This window comes from Triplophysa rosa, linkage group LG24 (assembly GCF_024868665.1).
Source record: "Triplophysa rosa linkage group LG24, Trosa_1v2, whole genome shotgun sequence".
Taxonomy (NCBI): Eukaryota; Metazoa; Chordata; class Actinopteri; order Cypriniformes; family Nemacheilidae; genus Triplophysa; species Triplophysa rosa.
The window spans coordinates 8,271,127-8,291,742 of NC_079913.1; the positions used below are offsets into that span (position 1 = coordinate 8,271,127).

Sequence of the window (20,616 nt, forward strand, 5' to 3'; positions counted from 1 at the left end):
GCATCTGTAAACAGTCGGGATTATAAGGTTGTAACCAAAATATGAAACAAAAATAATATTTATGAAAGTAACTGTTTGTGATATTGGACAAAGTTCATGTAGACTAGGTGTACCATGTTTAATAGCATCTAAGTAGTTTATTAGACTTGACAATCATAATGAATAAAATGAACGCCACTTGGTAAAATGCCTAATAATTTTGTCTCTCCTTATTATGCACTTCAGTTAAATGATTGTTGAACGTTGCACAAAGACCCAATCCTACAGCCAAATTGCATCCACTTAGTGCACAATAACCTGTGTGCTCCCTAATTACTCCTTGAATGTGAAATCAAGTAGGTTTGGACACATATGGCTGATTCTGGGATGGAAAAAATGTGGAGAGCCTAGAAACCAGTCGGAAAGACAATTTATGTTTGTTCTGTTGTGGAAATGGGAACGGTAATATTCAGTCTTCACAGATTGGCAAAGGGTACAGAACAGAACCAGGTCACCTCATAAGACCTTGAGATTCATTAAAAGTCACAACCTGCTCCTGCTCAACACTAGAGGCTTCTTTTAAACATCATGAAGGCAGATAGGTCGAAAGCGTTCTTGATTAGATATCATATTCATGATGTAATCCAACACCCTGCTTTAGAGGTCACAGGACGAGGGCTTTATTACAATCGGAGCTCTCAAGCAAACATAAATAAGTAAGTCCCAATGAGTCAGCCCACACTCTTGTGCTCTGCTCTCTGAACTTCTCATCATTGAGGTCCGTAATGAAATTGGACAGGCGTGATTGGTGCCTTCTGTATCCCATCGTCCAATTCTCCAGATGAGATTAGGCCAATTCCAGGCAGATGGGCTTTCCATTGCCTCTGTGTCTCAGGGGCGCACCAATGCCACTGTTATTTGGGCTTTTCCTGTCAGGAAGGCTGTTTACCATCGCATCGCGCAGACTAGGGCAGGAAATGCACCAGGGACACAGGAAATGGGAAGCATGTCAATTTTAAGTAGGTGGAAGAATGAAGATCAAATTATTTGATTTGTTAATAAGCAAAGTCTCCTACTGCCATTTTCTGTTTCACTTATGATTTGGAAACCCTCTGCTTGATTCGTAAGGAACGTTCTTTTTATCCTGACATCTGCATATCTGTTTATATTTGCTTACATTAATAGAGGAACTCAAATCTCCTATGGTGAAAACATTAAAAATTGAAATATAGGGACATGCGCAATGAATTTGACAATTGCAGACCCACAAACTTCCTTCGATTCTTTTGTTGTTATCTATACTCCTAACTCAAAGCAATGCCAATACTTGGAATCTTCCTAGACAGACAAACTTTTCAATCTCAGTGGAGTTGATATAAGCAGATCACTGTCCAAGCTTATAAAGCAATCTCTGACAAACCACATTACACAGACATCCATGGCTGAGTCCACGACAAGAGAATTACCAAGATAATACACAACAAACACACACCCTAACATCATCCACGCACAACTTTACAACACCCAACATCAATCAAACCACAAAAGGACCAAGAACACATGAGGAAATCCTTTTTCCCCCAAAACAATGAGGTCTCCAAACTGCAACCCTATTTAATAGCCTACAAAAGGGGGCAGGCCTTGATCCCCAGCATGAAGGAGACCAGCATAAAACACATGCACAAAACCGACAGCCCGCTGCCGCTCGCTGGGTCAGCTATGATGAGCTATGAATGTAACCGTCCAACCCATCGGGCTTAATAGTGTCCATCCTCGCCAGCTTTACAGAGCCAATGGTGTGTGCGCCTGTTGACTCGGAAGGTCAGAGGGGCTCCACAGATTCTGTGACCCCAAAAGGAGAGGAGAGAATCAGAGGAGGACCCCCACAGCCAGGACAGAGCCTTCTTTATGCCCTAATCTACTAGCATCAGAGATCAATATGGTCCATGGTACTGCTACAATAGCAAGAGCAGGAGTTAGCACCTTGCCCGATTCTGGAAGCTCACTAGGGGGGCATAAAGCCTGCGTCCGTCCTGCCCGCTCGAAGCGATTCCGCTGACCTCTGCCACAGCCGCACCCCAACAGCTAACCTGCTTAACATTCATTACAGAAACTTGGACAGATGCTCCGATTTTAGACATGCTGTCCTCTTCTCAGTCGTACCCTCTATCCCTCATCCTCTCAACATGGGGTTGATTCCAAGTGATTTTTCATTTCTAAAGCAGAGATCAGAGATACTGACAGGCAAAGCTTAATGTGAGCCATTCTAAAGGGTTTTTGGAGAACCCCGGTGGGGCGGAAACGTACCGTATTTCTCCAGTGATGGGGTCTGGAATCGGGTTGCCGGGCCTTGCTGTTGACACGTCTCCCAGGGTGACTGATGCGGCAGAGGGGGTGAGGGCCACCCGGCTGTGCTCTCATAAATCGGGGCTTCGAGAAATAAAGGTGCCACCTGCCTTTTTCTTCAGGTGTCAGTATGCTGTGTTTTCCATGGTTGACCTCCATTTCCTCAAGATTTTTGAGTTTATTTCAGCCAGCATTTGTCTTAAAAATTGTTTCCGCTGTGTCCTCTCTCTGCTCGTGTCTTGCACTCTTGTTATGGAATGAATCATTTGCGTGTAAGCTCATTGCTACTGTTAATCATTACACAAAACCAGTCACGTATATCGTTCATTTCTAACCCAAAAATGTGTTAAGACGCATACACACACATACACAAGGCCAAAGCACTGGACAGCAGCACAAAATACACAAAGGGCTTTTCAGAGTGTGGAGAGAATGGACAAGGATCAGGTTCTGTCCTGCTGCATGCATAAATCTGCCGTCATGCTTAATTACATTACTGAGGATTTACAGAGTCGTTTTAAGGAAACCACACACACTATCAGTCCCACAAATCAAAGCTTATTAGCGGGAATGTGTGCGAGTGTGCGTTTCCCTTTGCGTGTGTCAGTTGGACCGTAGATTTATCTGCAGTTTTAATCATATCTCATTAGCTTGAGAGGATTGTGAGGTTTGCGCTGTGCTCATTCTCCCTTCTAAATTTCAGGAGAAATATTAACCAAGAGCTATTCAACCAAGTATGAGCTTGTTGCCACGGTGGCATGATAGAAAACACGTTCAGTCAAACATAAAAATAACGTCTGAAGTTTGGGTTAACTGAAGTCATTAAATGAAGTCACTTTTTAAGTGAGAGCGTGTGAGTCTGCTTTGAGATTCACAGAACATCCCTCCGGACAGAAATTGTTGCAATGCATTCTGGGTAATCCAGATGCAACAAAGCCAGTTGCTAAGACACTGGTGGAAAAATGCTTCACAGATAAACGTTGTCAAGACAGACAAGCGGCGTGTTCAGCTATTTAATGGCTCAGAGTTACATAGCTGATGCCTAACAAACCTTGTAAACACAAAATAAGCAATACAGTTGGGGTCAAAAGTTTACACACACCTTGTAGAATCTGGAATTTTGAAAATGAAGGTTTGTTTTTCATTTATTACTGAACAAGCTATTGCACATAACCGACAAATAATCCACAACACGGAATAATAACTTTACCAAAATAAACACAAGTATACACAATGGACACAAACCAATGCAAGTCAATGGGTGCCGCTGTTGTTCGGTTACTACATTCTTCAAAATATCTTCTTTTGTGTACTGCAGAAGAAAGAAAGTCATACAGGTTTGAAATGACGAAGGGTGACTAAATGACTGAATTTTCTTTTTTGGGTGAACTATCCCTTTAAGAAGGCAACATTATACATTAAAAGCCAGGTGTTTGTAAACTTTTGAGTGGTAATTATGTAAATTGTTATTATTTTGTGTTTGACTTAACAGCTGTTGCGTAAAATAGCTTGTTTAGGGAAGTACTTTTATTAATATTCATAAATAATTAAGAAATCTGGTATTTTACTTTGAATCATTAGACTTTGAAAATGCATCATACAATCATATGAAAGCTTAAGTAAGGTCTATAATGAATAAAGACCTAGCCATTCTACCAGGTATTGGTAGCTTAAAAGATGAAGAACAAAAGCTGATGGTTCTGGGCTTAGACCATCCCAGCAGGAGAACCGAACCCCCTGTGAGACTAACTTACTCTCGTCCTAAACTTCATCTCGGCCCGAGAGCCCACACTGAGCCGTTACCCTTATCAAAAAGAGGTGTGTTATTCAAGTGTGCTATAAGTATACTTATTTTAAACTTTAAAATAGGAAAGTATACTTTCAGTCTACTTCTTATGTACTTCTTAGAAATATACTTTATGTACTTCTCAGAAATATACTTAAATGTACTCTTAAGTATACTTGATTGTACTGAGTGAAAAGATTTGGCGTATACTTGTACTTAATCTTTTGACTTCTAAGTATACTAAGTCTATTCTTTTGCTTGAGTAGGCTATTAAATACTTTTCTCAAAGTTAGTCATGCTCTTCTTATTATTCTGTTTTTTTGGACAAAACTTTGGTGCATAACTTGTGCCGCACTGTTTGTCGTATAGACCCATAAATGAGGTGTAAAATTGAGCGGCAGGAGAGTTGTGCTATTTTGAGTTTTGTGGATTTTGTGAGTGTAAATAATGGCAAGATTACTATCAGTGCACCTGCTATGCAGAAAACAACTGTTCACCTCATGGCGAATTTTAACTTACAAAACATATGCATTTTCACTTGTAAATGTAAATATTTGGCAAATAGAGCATTTGACAGATTGATACACATTTACATGATTTACAGTATATAATGTGCGATATTTCAATAGTACTAAAACTCATTTTGTTGTTGAAAATTACAAGAAAAAGAAAACATAAATTGTTAGTTTGTTATTATAATTGTAGCAAACCAATAAAGTAAACGAAAAGTACACATTTTGCGTCTGTCATATATAAATATGATGCAAGTAAATACTCTGAAGTGTTGCAAAAATATGCTTTCTTTTATTTTATTTATTAAATGTGTAATTAAGCATATATTTAATACCAAAGTTCTTCTAATACACTTTTTAGAAAATAGTTAAAGTACTTGTATATAGTGCATTTTTTAAAAGTGTTGTTAAGCATATATTTCTTACCAATGTGCTTGTAGTACATTTGTTATGATTACATTGAAAGTATGCTTGTGTTTAGTGCATTTCTTAAAAGTGTAGTTAAGCATATATTTATCACCAGAGTACTTCTAGTACACTTTTTACAAATATATTTATATGCAATTCAATATATATTAATTGCACTTCAAATAAGCATGTTGAAAATACAAATGCATTATAAACGTACTACTTGAACTTTAAGTATAATTATAATACAATTATTATACGTATTTTTCACCTGGGTTAACTGTGTTAGGGAAAAGGAAAACAATGCTTATAGCTTTTCAGTAGAGGGACAATAGTTTAATTATTTTTTATAGATGTAGCATTTTGTGAGGTTTTTCGATACACTACTATTGTTAACTTATGTTGTCGGAAAACAAATTTGCAATTCGCTTGGTAAAATTCCCCAATACTGTGCATTAACCATCTAAACAAGTTGTGAATAATTGTGTAGCATTGTTATTCTGTAGAGCGTTTATACATGTATGAGGACACATATGACCGAGAAAAATCGAGAGGTGCGGCTTATTGAGGCGAGAAACCGTGAACTCCCAAACAATATCTCAGGAATCGGGCCTGTACTCACTCCTGGACAGGCTATTCACTTCATGTACAAGTGAGGAAGAAAAGAGAACTCCAAACTCTCTATAAAGGCCTTTCAGGAGTGATTTGTTATTCTCTTTTTTTCTTACTCTGCTAAAGAGTCAAAAGAAGAAAAAAGTGGGATGGGGCTTTTCAGGGAGGAGACCTGAATAAATTTTATATACTCAAGACGGTGTACATAGTGATTGCTGCTTCCCCTAAAACTTTCTTTTCTCTTCGCGCTCAGCCTTTTTTTCAGAAAACACTTTTCTCGCTGAATGGGCACCTATTAGTGACTCCATTATGGAGGCAGAGCACTTCAATGGCTCCTGGCTGTGAGGCTGTATGGTAAAGCCTCAGGCTCAGCGCAGCCCACCCCGAACCGCCTCCTGCGGTCCACACTTACTGTATTGATAGGTAGACGCGATGTAGAGTTGGTTGATGTGTGCGTGCTGGGGACTCTCGTCCTTCGTTTTTGTGATCTCCAGGTGTTTTTGGGAGAAAGTGTGGCTTTGAAAGAGAGAGAAAGAGAAAAAAGTTGGAAGTAGGGGGGAGGGCATTGTGCTGTGCTTTGCACACTAGTCACTTAAAACCGGAATGTAATGTTCAACATGCATTAGCTGATCTCCATAATAATCCCTACATACCCCCCCAAACACTCACAACCCAACACAACACGATTGACCTCAGGCAAACCACATGCACTGTGCAACACACCAGGGATGCGTTAACCAAAAGCAACTTTAGCCTACGTTGATCATGTAGCTCCATTGGTGACAATGGTTCTAAGATCAACTTAAGGTTACAACGCAGAACGGTTGCAGAATACGGGGAAAACATTTGAGAAAAATGTATTTTTTTAAGGAAAAATAGGAAAGGACATTATACATGAATAGGACACAAAATAATGTAAAAATAAAGTTTTTTTTTCTTTTGCCAATAGTCAGTGCTCATACAAAGTTTGTAAATTTTAACAAAACATTGCTACATTAAAATGCAGTTTTAATGCATTTTAAAGTCCTGAATTATGTAGTTTTGTAACATTAAATAAAAACAATAAATACGACACAAAGTAAAGTTCAAAAATGTTTTTCTTTTGCCAATGGTCAGTGCTTATACAAGGTTTATCATTTTTAACAAAACATTACTACATTAAAATGCAGTTTTAATGCATATTAATGCTCTGAAATGTGTGATTTTGTTACATTAAATAGAAACAATAAATAAATTGTATTAAAAAGGCTGAAAGCTATATAATAAAATAATTATTATTTTATAATAATAAAATTATATAAAATGATCATTTAAATAATTATATTATTTTATAATAAAAAAAATTATTAATTCAACAGAGATTTGGTGTTTAAACATTATTTTATGTTAATAAAATTGTTCTGATATACTGTACATATCTAATATTTCATTAAAACAGGGAAATGTGCCTCTAATGTTTAAAAAATACCTATACCATGTTTATGAAAGGTAAGAATAAAAGAAGGCAAAAAACTGCCAATTGCAAACAAGCATCTTTGTTTTCTTGCCTTTTTCCCACAACTCAAAGTCAAAGTTAACCATCCCCTTCTCGGTTACATTTACAAATAATTTAATTCTGGTTCCAGATTGTGTATCTCTGTGCAGATATGACTAAATAATGATTCATTTATCACTCAGCCTGAATGCTGCAAACCTTGTTTGCCATCTTGTGTTTGAGATCCGTCACATGAGCGTGTCACAAAGAATTTCTTTAGAGTGACAAAAGGGGTGAGCATTAGTGCGGTGTGTACGTATGATCATGTTATTGTGATGAGGGCCAATGTGATGGTGTGTGTGTTTGCTATAAAGGAATGGAAAGGGCTCGGGTAAAAATGGTGGTGGGGGTGGGTGTATGTTTGGAGGAAGTCTCTGTATGTGTTCAAATGGGCTTGTGTGTGTTTACGTGTATGTGTGTGGTTAAGGAGAGAGACAAAAATTTAGAAGCAGGGCTCTATGTTGAGTATGGAGTTATTGTTTGGCCATGCTTACCTCCACGGGGAACCATCTGCTCTCTATCAATGCGTCACCTGCTCGTCTGAGCCGTCGCCACGGAAACAGGGGGAGGAGGATTAGGAGAGGTTAGGCTTCTGAGGGGAGGGCCCATCCAGGAATATGGAGGAGGTTGCCCTGGGAAACCACTATAATAAAGTCTAAAGGACTAGAAAAATATCACCCTCTGCTGGTTAAAATGTCTGGTGTACCATGTTGATAACCAGGCCGGTTATGCTGTGAAAGGCTTTAACTATTGAAAGATAAGTCTAGGTCTATGCACACTGCAATTACAAATCACATAATTACAAGGTGTTGATAGACAAACTCATCTGTCTGTAATCATGGTTTCCTAATAGTGATATAGAAGTGTGGACAAGCAACGCTAGAACAAGACTGTACAAACACACATCTTTGTGTTTGTGTGTACATTGCAGGAGGCGTGTCACTCTGGTAGCCTATATCATATCACATTGTTCTAATAAACAGTCCTACAGGCACGGGTCTCTGTGCATTCAGAGATAAAGCAAACACTTTGAAGCTACATTGAAAGAGCCCTGCGTGGGTGCAGACAAAATACAACCGCTGAATCGGTCTGCTAACAAACATACACACGTGTCTGTCTGTTTGTCTATCTATGTACAAATGATATAACAAATACAAAGTGAAATATGCATTAAAGCTCACTTTTTGGCAGGAATACAGTTTGTTAAAACACAAAGAACAGCGAAATTCAAATCAAACATAGTTTCTTTAAATATAGTTAAATATATGATAAAACGCAGGTGAAAAAGTACATTACACTTAAATGTAAATAAAGTCCTTTTTATCCACACACTGACTATTGTACTTAACATACAAAAAGTGTACAGAACACTACAGTACATAATATATATTTTTTTTTTTACTATAAAATTATTGTAAAGCACTTTATGGAAGGACATTATGGAAGAGTACTTAAATACAGTAAAGTTAGTGCACTTTTTACCTGGGAACAGCATGATGGGCAGCTGTTGTTTGTCAACTTTATGTACAGCCCAGTATGAATACCCTGAATAGATGAAATATATATTCCTGTTTAAATATAAATTTAGCTGTATTACTGCAGAATTGTTTTATTCATTTCAAATTATTTTTCAGTGCATGACAACTTAGAACGACTGGGGAACTGAAAAATGTGTCACTGCCTTAAAGGCATAGTTCACCCAAAAATCTAAATTCTGTTATCATTTACTTATACCTTCTTGTTATTTCAAACCTTTATGACTTTATTTCTTTTGCAGAACACAAAAGACGATGTTTTGAAGAAAGTTGGTAACCAAACAGCGCCGGCACCCATTCACATCTATTGTATGCACATAAAAGCAATCCAAGTGAATGGGTGCCGTTGCTCTTCGTTTAACAACATTCTTCAAAATGTCTTCTTTTGTTTTCTGCTGAAGAAAGAAAGTCACCCCTCTACATTTTTAAGTATAAGTGAATTGGCTGTCATTTCAATTAATTACTTTAAATCTTGACTAGGGATGAATTCTTGTAATTTAGAATTACAAGAATTCTTAAATTATTCTGTAATGTTAAAACATATCTTGTCATGACTTATTGATCACACTTTTACAGTATAGGCCTACCCCATGTTTACATTCCAGTGTAATCTTTTTTTATTTAAGCCAGCACTATCCACATAACTGCTCACCTGGTGACTCCGATCAGACATCTGCAGCGTCTGTTTGAGTGACAGGTGAAAGTGACTGCAGTGTGCTGGGAAAACATCCCTTTGTGTTTGCTCAAGAGAGGACGGAGGGCCGTCCCCGGCCACCAGGCCACGTTCAGTAGCCCATGTCCCTCACAGGCTCGTCAGGTAGCCGTCGCGCCGAGCGCCCCACTAAAGACAGAGTGTTTTGTCACTATTACTGAGTGTTGCTTTGACGGACCACAGAAGTGTTGCCATTTCCTGTTAACACTCACACCCTGAGGCTAAAACTCTGTGTCTCTCTCCATAGGGTTTCTTGCCTGTATCAATGAAGTAACATCAGACACAGGGTTGCGCTTTAGGTATTTGCTGAAAAAGGTGAGAGAGTGTTTGCTTTTTCATTTACCTGTTATGTGCTCTGAAATAATTATAAAACAGATGGTTCCAGTCCTCAATGCTGGTCAATTGCTGCATTCCTGCTGTCTAAAGTACTTCATAAATAAGTATAAAGTATTTACATGCTCAAGTGACACTTCAAAATCTATGTATTTATTTTAAACCACCTATAGTCCAAATATCAATTTAGTTAAAGTAATGTATAAAGTCAAATCTTCTCCAATTTTGTGACAGGCGTCTTTGCATCACATGGACAATGGATGTGTTCCAATAACACAACCATTTAAAAGTATTTAAATACTTTAAGTCTCAATTGGAAACCCAGACAAAAGCATTAAAAGTATATAGAACTTAATGAGTGTGCTTAATAAATTGATATATATTTTACATTAGTATACTGAATATTTACAGTACAGTAGCCTACTGCTTTTATAAAAGCAATAAATCCCTTGAGGCTTTATATTGTCTCGCAACGCATCTTGCTAAACCAGAGAACCACTTGTGTCTGTAGAAACATTTTCTTTGGCCTAAGTTTTGTTCATCTTCATTAGCATTCTCTCTCTCTCCTCTACTTGGCCTCCGGGCGAGCATGATCCTGGGAGAGAGGCTGTCAGGGCCACGTGTAATGGGGGGGGCTCTACGCCGGGTGTAAAATTTGATTAAGCGGTGGGCGAGCGTGTCCGAGCGTGGCTGTTGTGTAGACCAGCTCGCGCGGCTGTGGTTTCCCAGCGTGCCGTTTGGAGGTTAAGTGCCGGAGAAAATACTCTCATTATCCCGAGTGAGAACTGCCCATGTGGCTGCCCGCTCGACCTCCCTCTCTCTCTCTCTCTCTTTCTGTCTCTCTAAGTCACTCTCTCACTCATTCATCCATCCTTCTAGGGCCGCACCACTGAAAGCCTCCCTTGACCCTCTCTCTCTCTGCCCCCCTCTCCTCCTCTGCCTCTCTCTAGTCTTTATGTGTAAGAAAAGAGCTTGTATAATAGCAGAAGAGAGGCCAGTGTGGATTCTTCAGCACCCCTGTGGACTCTGAGCCGAGGGCTGTGAGATACTCCACATGTGGAGCATGTGCAGAGGAGCTGGTCGTCATCCATCAGTCAACACTGACTCCACTTTCACTTTCTCGGTTTCGCTCTTTATGGGTTCAAATGCACAGTACTTTCAATGTATGAGATACAGTTCCTTAGGAATTGTACTTGCTTAGGCAAGCATATTGCTATTGCTCATACTTTTAATGCTTGCTTATACAGATAGAAAAGTTCCATTGACTTACATTGAAGGGGGAGGGACCTGATCTATATATCTGGGGAACAGGGAGTCATATTACAGAAATATATTTATTCATCTTATCAGTGACCAAACCGATTTCAGTTTACAACTGAACTCCATTTAAATAAAGGATATACTGTAAATAACGGATTCCTTTTAAACACAGAATCAGTCTAATCCTAATTTAAAGATCTCAAATTTAAGATACTATATCAGATATATCACTTAAAATATCAAAGCAAAATTAAAGTTACAATGCAAATGTAAGCATTTACAGTAAAAATGAGAGTAGTTTAACTTTTTGTGGACCATACTGACTTACGGTTCAATTTTCATCTCAGGTGTATTTAAATCGTGCAAAACTGATTCTAACTTCCCAAGTACTCGTGGAGGACCAATGTCCATTCATTTCATTTTTGTTGAACGTTTGGGTTGAAATCATCAGAAGGGGGAATTTTTCTAAAGCAAAGCTTAAATGTCACAGAGCACATCTGCTCAGACGGAGGAACTTGTGAGAACAGATGCTCTGTGTTGAATCTCTATTGCAGTCCTGAATGCTTTTACATTCAGACACTTGAACCATAGACACACAGTTGTGCATTAATGACATTTGATTACATTGTGCTCGTTAGAAATGTGAGGCAGACGAAAGTGTATTTAATGGAAATAAGTGTCGCATTGACACATATAACAGCTGGTGCATAAGATGAGTGAAGAGATCACAGTTTCTAAGAGAGCATGCTGCTGGATTTACAGTAGCTCAGCTACAACATGATGATGACAACACCAAGACCACTGATTCCTAAGAAACACAAAACTGCTGCTTTGGATAAAAGTGTTGGCCAAATGGATTAATGTAATTCTGAAGTTTAATTTAGATAAATGCGATTTAATTTCGTTTTCAAATAGGATGCTGTTTTTGTTTGTTGTGTGATGCATAACATCTTGCATGAATCTTAAATCTTCTGGAAGACTATAATCCTGTCCAGAGTGCTACAAGAACATCAAAACAAGAGAAAATAAATGACCAGAAATAGTTTAGAATTGTTATTATGCTAGCCACAAACCTGGAATCTCTTAAAGTCCCAGTGAAATAAAACATGACAATTCTTATTTTTTCATGAAATATTGCAGCGTTTATAGTAAATAGCTTATCAATGTGCTTTTAAAATTCATGTACCTCATAATCTTCAGTTAAAATCTGAAAATGCACTTCCGCCCTGAAATGACTATCCATCTCAAATGACGTAAATTAGACCATTAGATCCAATCAATTCGCAGTGAAAAACGCAAGCCAAGGCCACTAATTTTTTCCTTTGAAATTCATTTTCACTCGAAAATGTGTCAGAATACGGAAGTAAAAACGGGGACTTTAAAGTCGGCATGAAACGGAAGTAGCGATTGTCTTTTTTTCCATATCGTGACGTATACCCAAGTGAAACGACTTCTGAAATAAGAATAAAGGGGAGGAGGTTAATGTTTTTGATTAAAGATTACAAGTAGGGGTGTTCGATTCCAGGTTTTTTTGAGTCGACACCGATTCTCGACTCCCACTTTTAGAGTCGATGGAATCAACACTTCAACTCCATTTACTGTCATTCAGAATGGGGTCAGGAATACGAATATGAAATAAATGAGTGCAACTTCACAAGTTTGGGAACTTTTGGGTGGCAACCAATTTCCAAAGTCACCAGCAAATACACATGCATTTGTGCAACGAGCATACCTTCACAGAGTTTTTTTGTGCTGTCAGACCAGTTAATCCTTTCTGGTCCTAAACTGATGTGGTTTTCTAAGCGCACGCAGCGCAAGGACATGACAGCCCAGGTCGAACCGTAGCTATAGACTTATGGTAAATCTAAGACATTTTGTTTCGTTTCTCATTTTTATCATTTTTATATTGCATCGATTTTGAAGAGTTACAGATACACAAATGAATATGTTTTGTACTTAAAAACACAGCATTTCATTGTTTTGTAGGCTCCGTAAATGTGCGCTAAACAAGCCTAAAACATTTTTTTATTTATTTTCGTTTAAGAATTTATATATTAAGTTTAACACTTAAAAAAAGGAGAAAAGACATTGAGCCTACCTTGTGTTCTTTTCTTAATGTAACTCATTACCTTTATGTGTTGGGCATTTAACAATAAGAAATTTTAAAAAAGATTAACATGCCATTTTAAAACCAACAATATGCTATAATAATAACCCAGCAACAAGAATTTATGATTTGTGACTTCCTGGCTGTTGCTGGTTTTTTACGTTTTTAAGCTGGATGAAATGCTTTAAAAAAAATCCACAAACTTGATTTTGATTTGTCGACAAGAGTCGATTCCTGTCTTGGAGTCGAATCCGACTTTAGGGACATTAAGAGTTGAGGAATCGACTCTTTTGGAGTCGACTCCCCATCCCTAATTACAAGTGCAAATGAATTGTTTAAAAAATAATGATGTGCATAGATGAATAATTTGTAATAAATACTTCACCACTGTGTAAAACAATTAGAAATAATATTTTGGATATCATGCCGACTTTAATACTCTCAAATTCATACAAGAAAATCTGCATAAATGTTTACACCCAGATTAATGTTTCTTACTTTTCAGTTAAAAGTTAACTATCTGCTATCTTCTTTTTTAAAAGACTTCTGTATGTGGAACAAATCGAAAGAGTTTACCTTCCAGGTGTTGGAGGAATAAGGATTAGGAGCAAACCATTTTTTCTTTTTTGCAAACCATCAGTTTCTTGCTTTCTGTCAGCCTCTTGTGGAGATTATAGTTATTGCATCTCAATATCTTTCTGGTGTAACCGATTTGAAAAGTATTTTTTATGTACCAGTTAAAATGTTTTAATACGACCAGCTGTTGTGGAATTCTACGCATTTTAGGTTTTTAATAATTAAAACACCAGCGTGTTAACTATAATAATCATTATTACTATTGATAAATATCGAATCCATATCAATTTTTATTAATGTTTACATACCTTGTTGTTTGTATATTGTTGTCTGCATTTCATCTCATGTTTAAGAATGGGCAGCAACGATTTGATTTGACTGGAACCACGCTGTACCAAGTATTTTAGTTGACTTTTATTTTGACAAATCAAATTCACTTCCTGGTTATTGAGGGCGCAAATACTTACCTAACAAATGACATATCTAAAACTTGCGATTTAACCAGCGTCAAACCAAGAGTAAATGCTCCATAAATTGCACAAATTGCTGCATTTTTTTCATGGTTAAAAATAGTTTATGTTGCAACTACAGCGGACTGTTTCACAGATCCTTGAATATCTAGGCCTGTGATTGGTTAGTTTCACAGTTAATGGTCGCGTGGGGCAACTAGGATTTCATGTAGTGCAAACAAGAGAAAAAGGCAGCCAACATATGATCATTCACAAGTAAGTTAATAAAAGTATTTTATATTCAGTAGACGTATTATTTCTTAAACGACATGTTCTGTACACTAAAGAGAATGCTTAAATTGTTTAGTATGACATAATTTCTGTGTATTAGTAAGCTCATTTGTTCGATCCCTGAACAAGTAACGTTAGTTATTGTATGTAAGTTAAACCTTTAACAAATGGCAATGAAAATGTCAAGTTTAATGTTTTAGATTCTGATCGTGCTAACGTTAGATTTAGGACAAAAGGTTTAGAACAAGATATGTTTGAGTTGTGGACGTTGTGCAAGGTGCATCTGTGTAATACCTAACGTTAATTAGTTACGTACATTTGTATTACAGCCGTCACCTTGAAAGTGTAACTGGATACAATGGCAAACGATACTGGTAAGTGTCTCGTCTATTGTAAATCTCATTTTTTCATGACACACTCATATTCATCATTTGCAGAGTATGTCCACTATTACAAGATTATATTGAAAGTAAATAGAATCACAAAGAAAAGACCTTTAAAGTTAAAAACTGTACATGTGAGTAAATAAATTAGACTGGCAGCCAGGCTGTGTCTCACACCCCTGAGGATTGAGAAGGATAAACATACTGGTGTGACTTTCATCATTACTTCCCTCTGTGAAGCTCAGCTCATTACAGATGTCGAGGTGAGAGACAGGGAATTCTACAGCAGACTGTCAAGGGAATACTACTGAGTGCTTACATGTGATTTAGATTTGCATAGAGGACATTGTAATAACCTTTATCTGCTCTTTACTATATTTGTCTATGAGGCTAAAGATGATGCTGTTAATTTCAGGTGATGCTCAGACTGAACTCGACTCTGTGGAGGCGGAGTTAGAGATGGTGGAACTGCAGATCTCCGAGCTGCTGGAGAAACAGTCAAAGCTGAACTCCAGGAAAAACAAGCTCCTAAAGATCGTAGAGGGAGCGTGCAGCTCGGCCCAGCCCTCAGGATCCAGCAAAGCTCCCAAGCCTTCCTTCAGCAAGCAGGACCTACAGCACTATGAAGAGTCAGGTATTGCTCATGTTTCACAGTAACTACATGCTGTCAAATCAGTTCTTGGCATGATTAATATTTGTTGATCTCTTGATAGATTTCTCGTGGTCTAAAGAGGTTCAGGGGGAGCTGTTGAGTGTCTTCAAACTCTCAAAATTTCGGCCACTGCAACGGGCAGCTATTAATCTAAGTATGTCAGGAAAGGACCTGTTCCTGGTCATGCCCACTGGACGAGGAAAAAGTCTGTGTTACCAGCTGCCTGCCCTCTGCTCAAAAGGTATTCTGATTCGATTCACATTCGATACACTTTCAATTGACATTTTTTTGTCTTTCTTTGTTTTCGTGTCATGCTTTTCTTATTATACAAATTGCTGTAGATTGAGAATGCATAGACAGAGATCTCTGTATGGTCTATCTATCAGGTTTTACATTAGTTATAGCCCCACTGGTGTCTCTGATGGAAGATCAGCTGATGTATCTGAAGTCCATTGATGTTGCCGCAGTAACTCTGAATGCCTCCAGTACAAAGGTATGATGATACAGCATCTGTATCGGAGATAAACAATCATTGGATGCAGTGCATGAGCTTTGCACATGTGACTGGTTGAACGCAAATGCACCAATATTAATTTTCATCTTCAGGAGGACTCCAAGCGGATCTTGGCAGGCATGATAGATAAAAACAGCCCCTTCAAGTTGCTGTACGTTACCCCGGAGAAAATTGCCAAAAGCAAGCTGCTGATGTCCAAACTGGAGAAAGCTTACAACATGGGTCTTCTGTCACGCATCGCTGTGGATGAAGTTCACTGTTGCAGCCAGTGGGGTCATGACTTCAGACCAGGTGGGATTTTTTTTTTTTTGTGGATGGCTGTTCTATTTTGATCTATTTTAAATAAAGCTTGAAAAGTTTGCTTTGTTTTATTTTCAAGATTATAAGCTCCTGGGGATTCTAAAGCGCCAGTTTCCCAAAGTTCCATTGGTCGGACTTACTGCCACCGCAACCAGCAGTGTTCTTAAAGATTGTCAGAAGATTCTGTGTGTTCAGAATCCGATCACTCTGACAGCACCGTTCAACAGACCAAACCTTTATTATGAGGTTAACATCCTTGCGTTCTGCTCGCTTTTGTTGCAACTTCTGTATTGTAGAAGAGTGCTGACTAAGTCGATTTGATCCGTAAATTGTCATGTCAATCTCTACAGGTTCGGTTTAAGGATAATGAAAACTGTACTGATGAGATCGCAGCATTGATCAAGGGAAAATACAAAAACCAGTCAGGTAGCTGTACTGTGTAGTATCTCACTTTAAAGGTTCATAGCTTTTAATAGAGTGTAAGTTTAACTCGACAAATCAATAAATCATTTGGTGTTAAATTGAAAACAACTTGATAAAAGGAACGATTAAAAAATGATTGCATTTTATACATTTTGTCTGCAGGTATTGTGTACGTGTTTTCCCAGAAGGATGCAGAAAATGTTGCTGTTGACCTACAAAAGCGGGATATTCACGCCCAGCCATACCATGCCAACATGCAACCCTCTGACAAGACTCTTGTTCATAGACATTGGGCCTCCAAGAAGATTCAGGTGCAAACCCGCAAGGTTACTATTACCTGTCTCTATACGCCCTTGTGTCCTAACCTCCGCCATGTTGTTTGTGCTTCTGTGCAGGTGGTCGTTGCCACTGTGGCGTTCGGCATGGGCATCGACAAAGCTGATGTGCGGTTTGTTATCCATCACACCATCAGCAAGTCCATTGAAAATTATTATCAGGAGAGCGGACGTGCAGGTTGCAGAACATAAGAACTGAGGATCTTTCATCATTCCGGATAAAAAAAAACATGTTCTTTGTTAACTCGCTGACATTTGACTTTTGTTCTCTAGGAAGGGATGATAGCCCAGCAGACTGCATTGTGTTTTTTGGATTCATGGACATCTTTAGAATAAGCACAATGGTTGTGATGGAGAACACTGGGCAGCAAAAGCTACAGAATATGGTGGCGTATTGTCAAAATGTGGACAGGTACTGCTTCTGGTGTCTTGAAATACAAAGATTTGTTACCATTGCTTTGGTTTCTATATAATGTTTTATTTAGATTCTGTTGAGCTGTACAATTGTAAGTCATTATTGTCTATTTAGGTGCAGGCGTTCTTTAATGGCCATTCATTTCGATGAAATTTGGAATGATGATGAGTGCGACCAAATGTGTGATGTCTGTCGGCACGGCAATGGTGAGCCAAGAATCTCTTATGCATGTTTCTTACCATGTAGCACCTGGTACCCTGTGTAAAGATGTGGGGTGTTCTTTTTCATGCCTTAGACTATGTGACAATGGACATCACCAAGCACGCGCAAGATGTGGTTAGTATCGTAGAGCATGCCAGCAGCATGGATGAAAAGTTGACCCCTCTAAAGGTCTGCGAGGCTTGGATGGGAAAAGGACCTGCCAAGCACCGCAAAATGATAACGATCACGTCTCTGTCACGCTTGGAGGTGGAATCCATCATCATCCACCTCTTGTTACATGGCTACTTCAGGTACCAACTGTTATAACTTAACATACACAGGAAGGGATTAATAAGTAGCACAATTAAAAAAACTAAACTAGATGAACTTCTTCCGTTCTATTTTGTTTTGGTTTTTTATTAACTCTCTTCCTTCACCTATAAGTGAGGACTTTAGCTTCACACCCTACACAACCCACTTTTACCTGAAGCTGGGCCGTAAAGCAGCTCTCCTGAAGAACAGCAGTCACTCCATCACTATGAAGATGAGGAGGAGATTGCCATCATTTAGCACAGTAAGACAGTTGACAGAATCAGCAGCACTCTTTTTGTTCTAGTGATCCTCTCGTGTTTTTTACCTATAGATCCTAGAATTGTAGATTCTAACATTTTTGAAATGTTGATTATTAATACTTTGTTGAACCTCTTTAGTTGTGACTATTCGTCAGATTCAATCCACACTTATTCAGATCTATATACTGTATTTACTTGTTAAAATTTGGATGCATGAAAACAGAAATAATCTTTAAAATCTTATCAGTTTTAGAATTAGGCAAATGTCAAATTTCTATGGAAAAATACATCTGTTTGTATTTATTGAATCTGGCCTTTAGTCCGTGCTCTGTTGTACCTGTTGATCTTCTTTGTTTATCTGTTATTGTGCCTTTCTCTTTTTTTATATTACAGGTAGATGTCATCTAAATTTGTGAGGGGTGCATCACCCTTTACTGTTAAAGGCTTTTCTTTAACCTAGACAAGACTCTAGACAAGTGACTGCATAATACATAGTGTCTACTATTTCAGTTTACTTTAATACTCTTTAAACTAATTGAAAGTAATATTCACAACTTTAACAATCACGTAAAGTTTGGTCAATACAGTGCTTGTTTACTACTGTACATTAACTTAAGCCTTAAAAAAGCCTGAGAATATACACAAACACCTTAAGCAAGAGATAATGTCAGATAAATTAGGGATTGCAGAAATTTCCCAGCACTCCAGAACTAGTTTAAGCCTGTGAAAGCCATTTTCTATCATGTTTATGATGGAAAGCTTTCCAGCCAAGTAAGAAATTCAGATACATGATCTGAAATGTTACACCTTGTGTCTCTTGTATTCCTACAGTTTGTAGTGCCCACCCATACAAATGACTTGTAAAACCCCACAGGTAAAGAGCTCTTGTGCCGCCCCACAGGTAAAGAAAGTGTCAGAATATGCTGGGGAGAAAACTAGTGCCAAAGTAGAAGGAAAAAGACCAGCTGAAAGTGACCGTCACAAATCTGTGGCCAAGAAAGTCAAGAAAGACACTCGTCCGTAGCCCAGAAGGAGCAGAATTCAAACGTACAGTTCATTTACTCCATTATCCATAAAACAAGAGTTTAAGGGAATACATCTTTTTTATGACCTTTTCTTTATTTCTTGCCTGCGCTTAAATTGATCACAAATCTTTGATGTTTTTTGCATTGCATCCTATTAAACTTCATCTTATCTATTGGGTATGAATTTGCTCATCCAGCATTTGTATCCACTTGTGGTGTTTGCATGTTACATAGTTTTAAACCAAATGAACATTGGCATTATGGAGCTAACCAGCTAAAATGTTTTGCATGGGCCACTAACCCCTAACACACTGAAGACAGCAATGGCAATAAAAAAGCTCTACTTTGCTTTCTTCTGTCTTCAGGATGTTCAATCAGGTGAGATGCAAGAAGCTGAGACAGCCATGATTGACATCGACAACACTGCCAATCAGATACCTAACAAAAGTAAAATCTATAAGAATCACAAGAACATGGAGAAAAGACTCGCTCAAAGCCTGGACGATAATGATGCTTCAGACACAGATGAGAATGTAAAGCAACCCTCTGTGTTTGAGGTTGATGTAGAGGTCAATGTAGTAGAACAAAACTGTATGACCCTCAAACAAAACTCAACATCACCAAAAAGACAAAAACAACCACTAACTGAGAACTACAACTGCGTTGGGGAGGTTGACCAACCAAAATCAGATCTGGTGAGCACTCATTCAGAGATTTCCATCATATCTGCAGCTGCTGTTGAGGAGTTACACCATCTGCGCAGCTATTATAGCAAACAGTTAAGGAGGATCAACTACATTTCCCATGAGCACTTGCAAAGCTCCCAGCCTGGGATGCTGACATGCATGAGAGAGCCATTCAAAAGTCTCCGCTTACCATCAAAGACGACCTTAGCTAGAGGGGCCAGAAATTTATGGACTCGTGTTAGTATGAGAAGAAAACTCATACAGTAATTAAGATTTGGGTTTCTATTATTTGTTATGGAAGATTAAGCCATGTTTATGTTGATGGTTTAAAGATGTAAATACTCTTGTTTTCAGGAAATAATCCTTTTTGAGTGATTTGTTACTAGGGACATTTTAAAACTTTTGTTCACAAAAAAACATTGGCGGAAAAATGGTTAATAAATGGAATCTGTTCCACTTAAATTGTTTTTTATAGGGTGCACAGCACATTGAAACTGATGACAGTTGTTGATATGAAATTGTAGTAATGAATATTTTCTCTTCCTAACATTTCATAAAGATGAAAAATATTGGTTAGTACAGTACTTAATTCATTTGGGATTGAAAAAAATCATGATTATTCATTTTGCATATTAAAATAAAATGTCAACAGATTATATTTTTCCTAGGT

The 20,616-nt window shown here is 38.0% G+C and overlaps 1 protein-coding gene across 1 annotated transcript; it reads left to right on the top strand.

Moving 5' to 3' along the window:
• Nucleotides 1–14,119: 14,119 nt before the first annotated feature.
• recql (RecQ helicase-like) lies at nt 14,120–19,740 on the top strand. Its single transcript, XM_057324833.1, has 16 exons — nt 14,120–14,425; nt 14,770–14,814; nt 15,239–15,457; nt 15,537–15,716; nt 15,862–15,968; nt 16,082–16,280; nt 16,369–16,535; nt 16,640–16,715; nt 16,875–17,023; nt 17,108–17,225; nt 17,321–17,459; nt 17,577–17,668; nt 17,758–17,974; nt 18,108–18,237; nt 19,137–19,282; nt 19,626–19,740. Exons 2-15 carry the CDS (start codon nt 14,799–14,801, stop codon nt 19,257–19,259), a joined length of 1,932 nt encoding a protein of 643 aa, XP_057180816.1. The 5' UTR covers nt 14,120–14,425; nt 14,770–14,798; the 3' UTR covers nt 19,260–19,282; nt 19,626–19,740.
• The last annotated feature ends 876 nt before the right edge of the window (nt 19,741–20,616 follow it).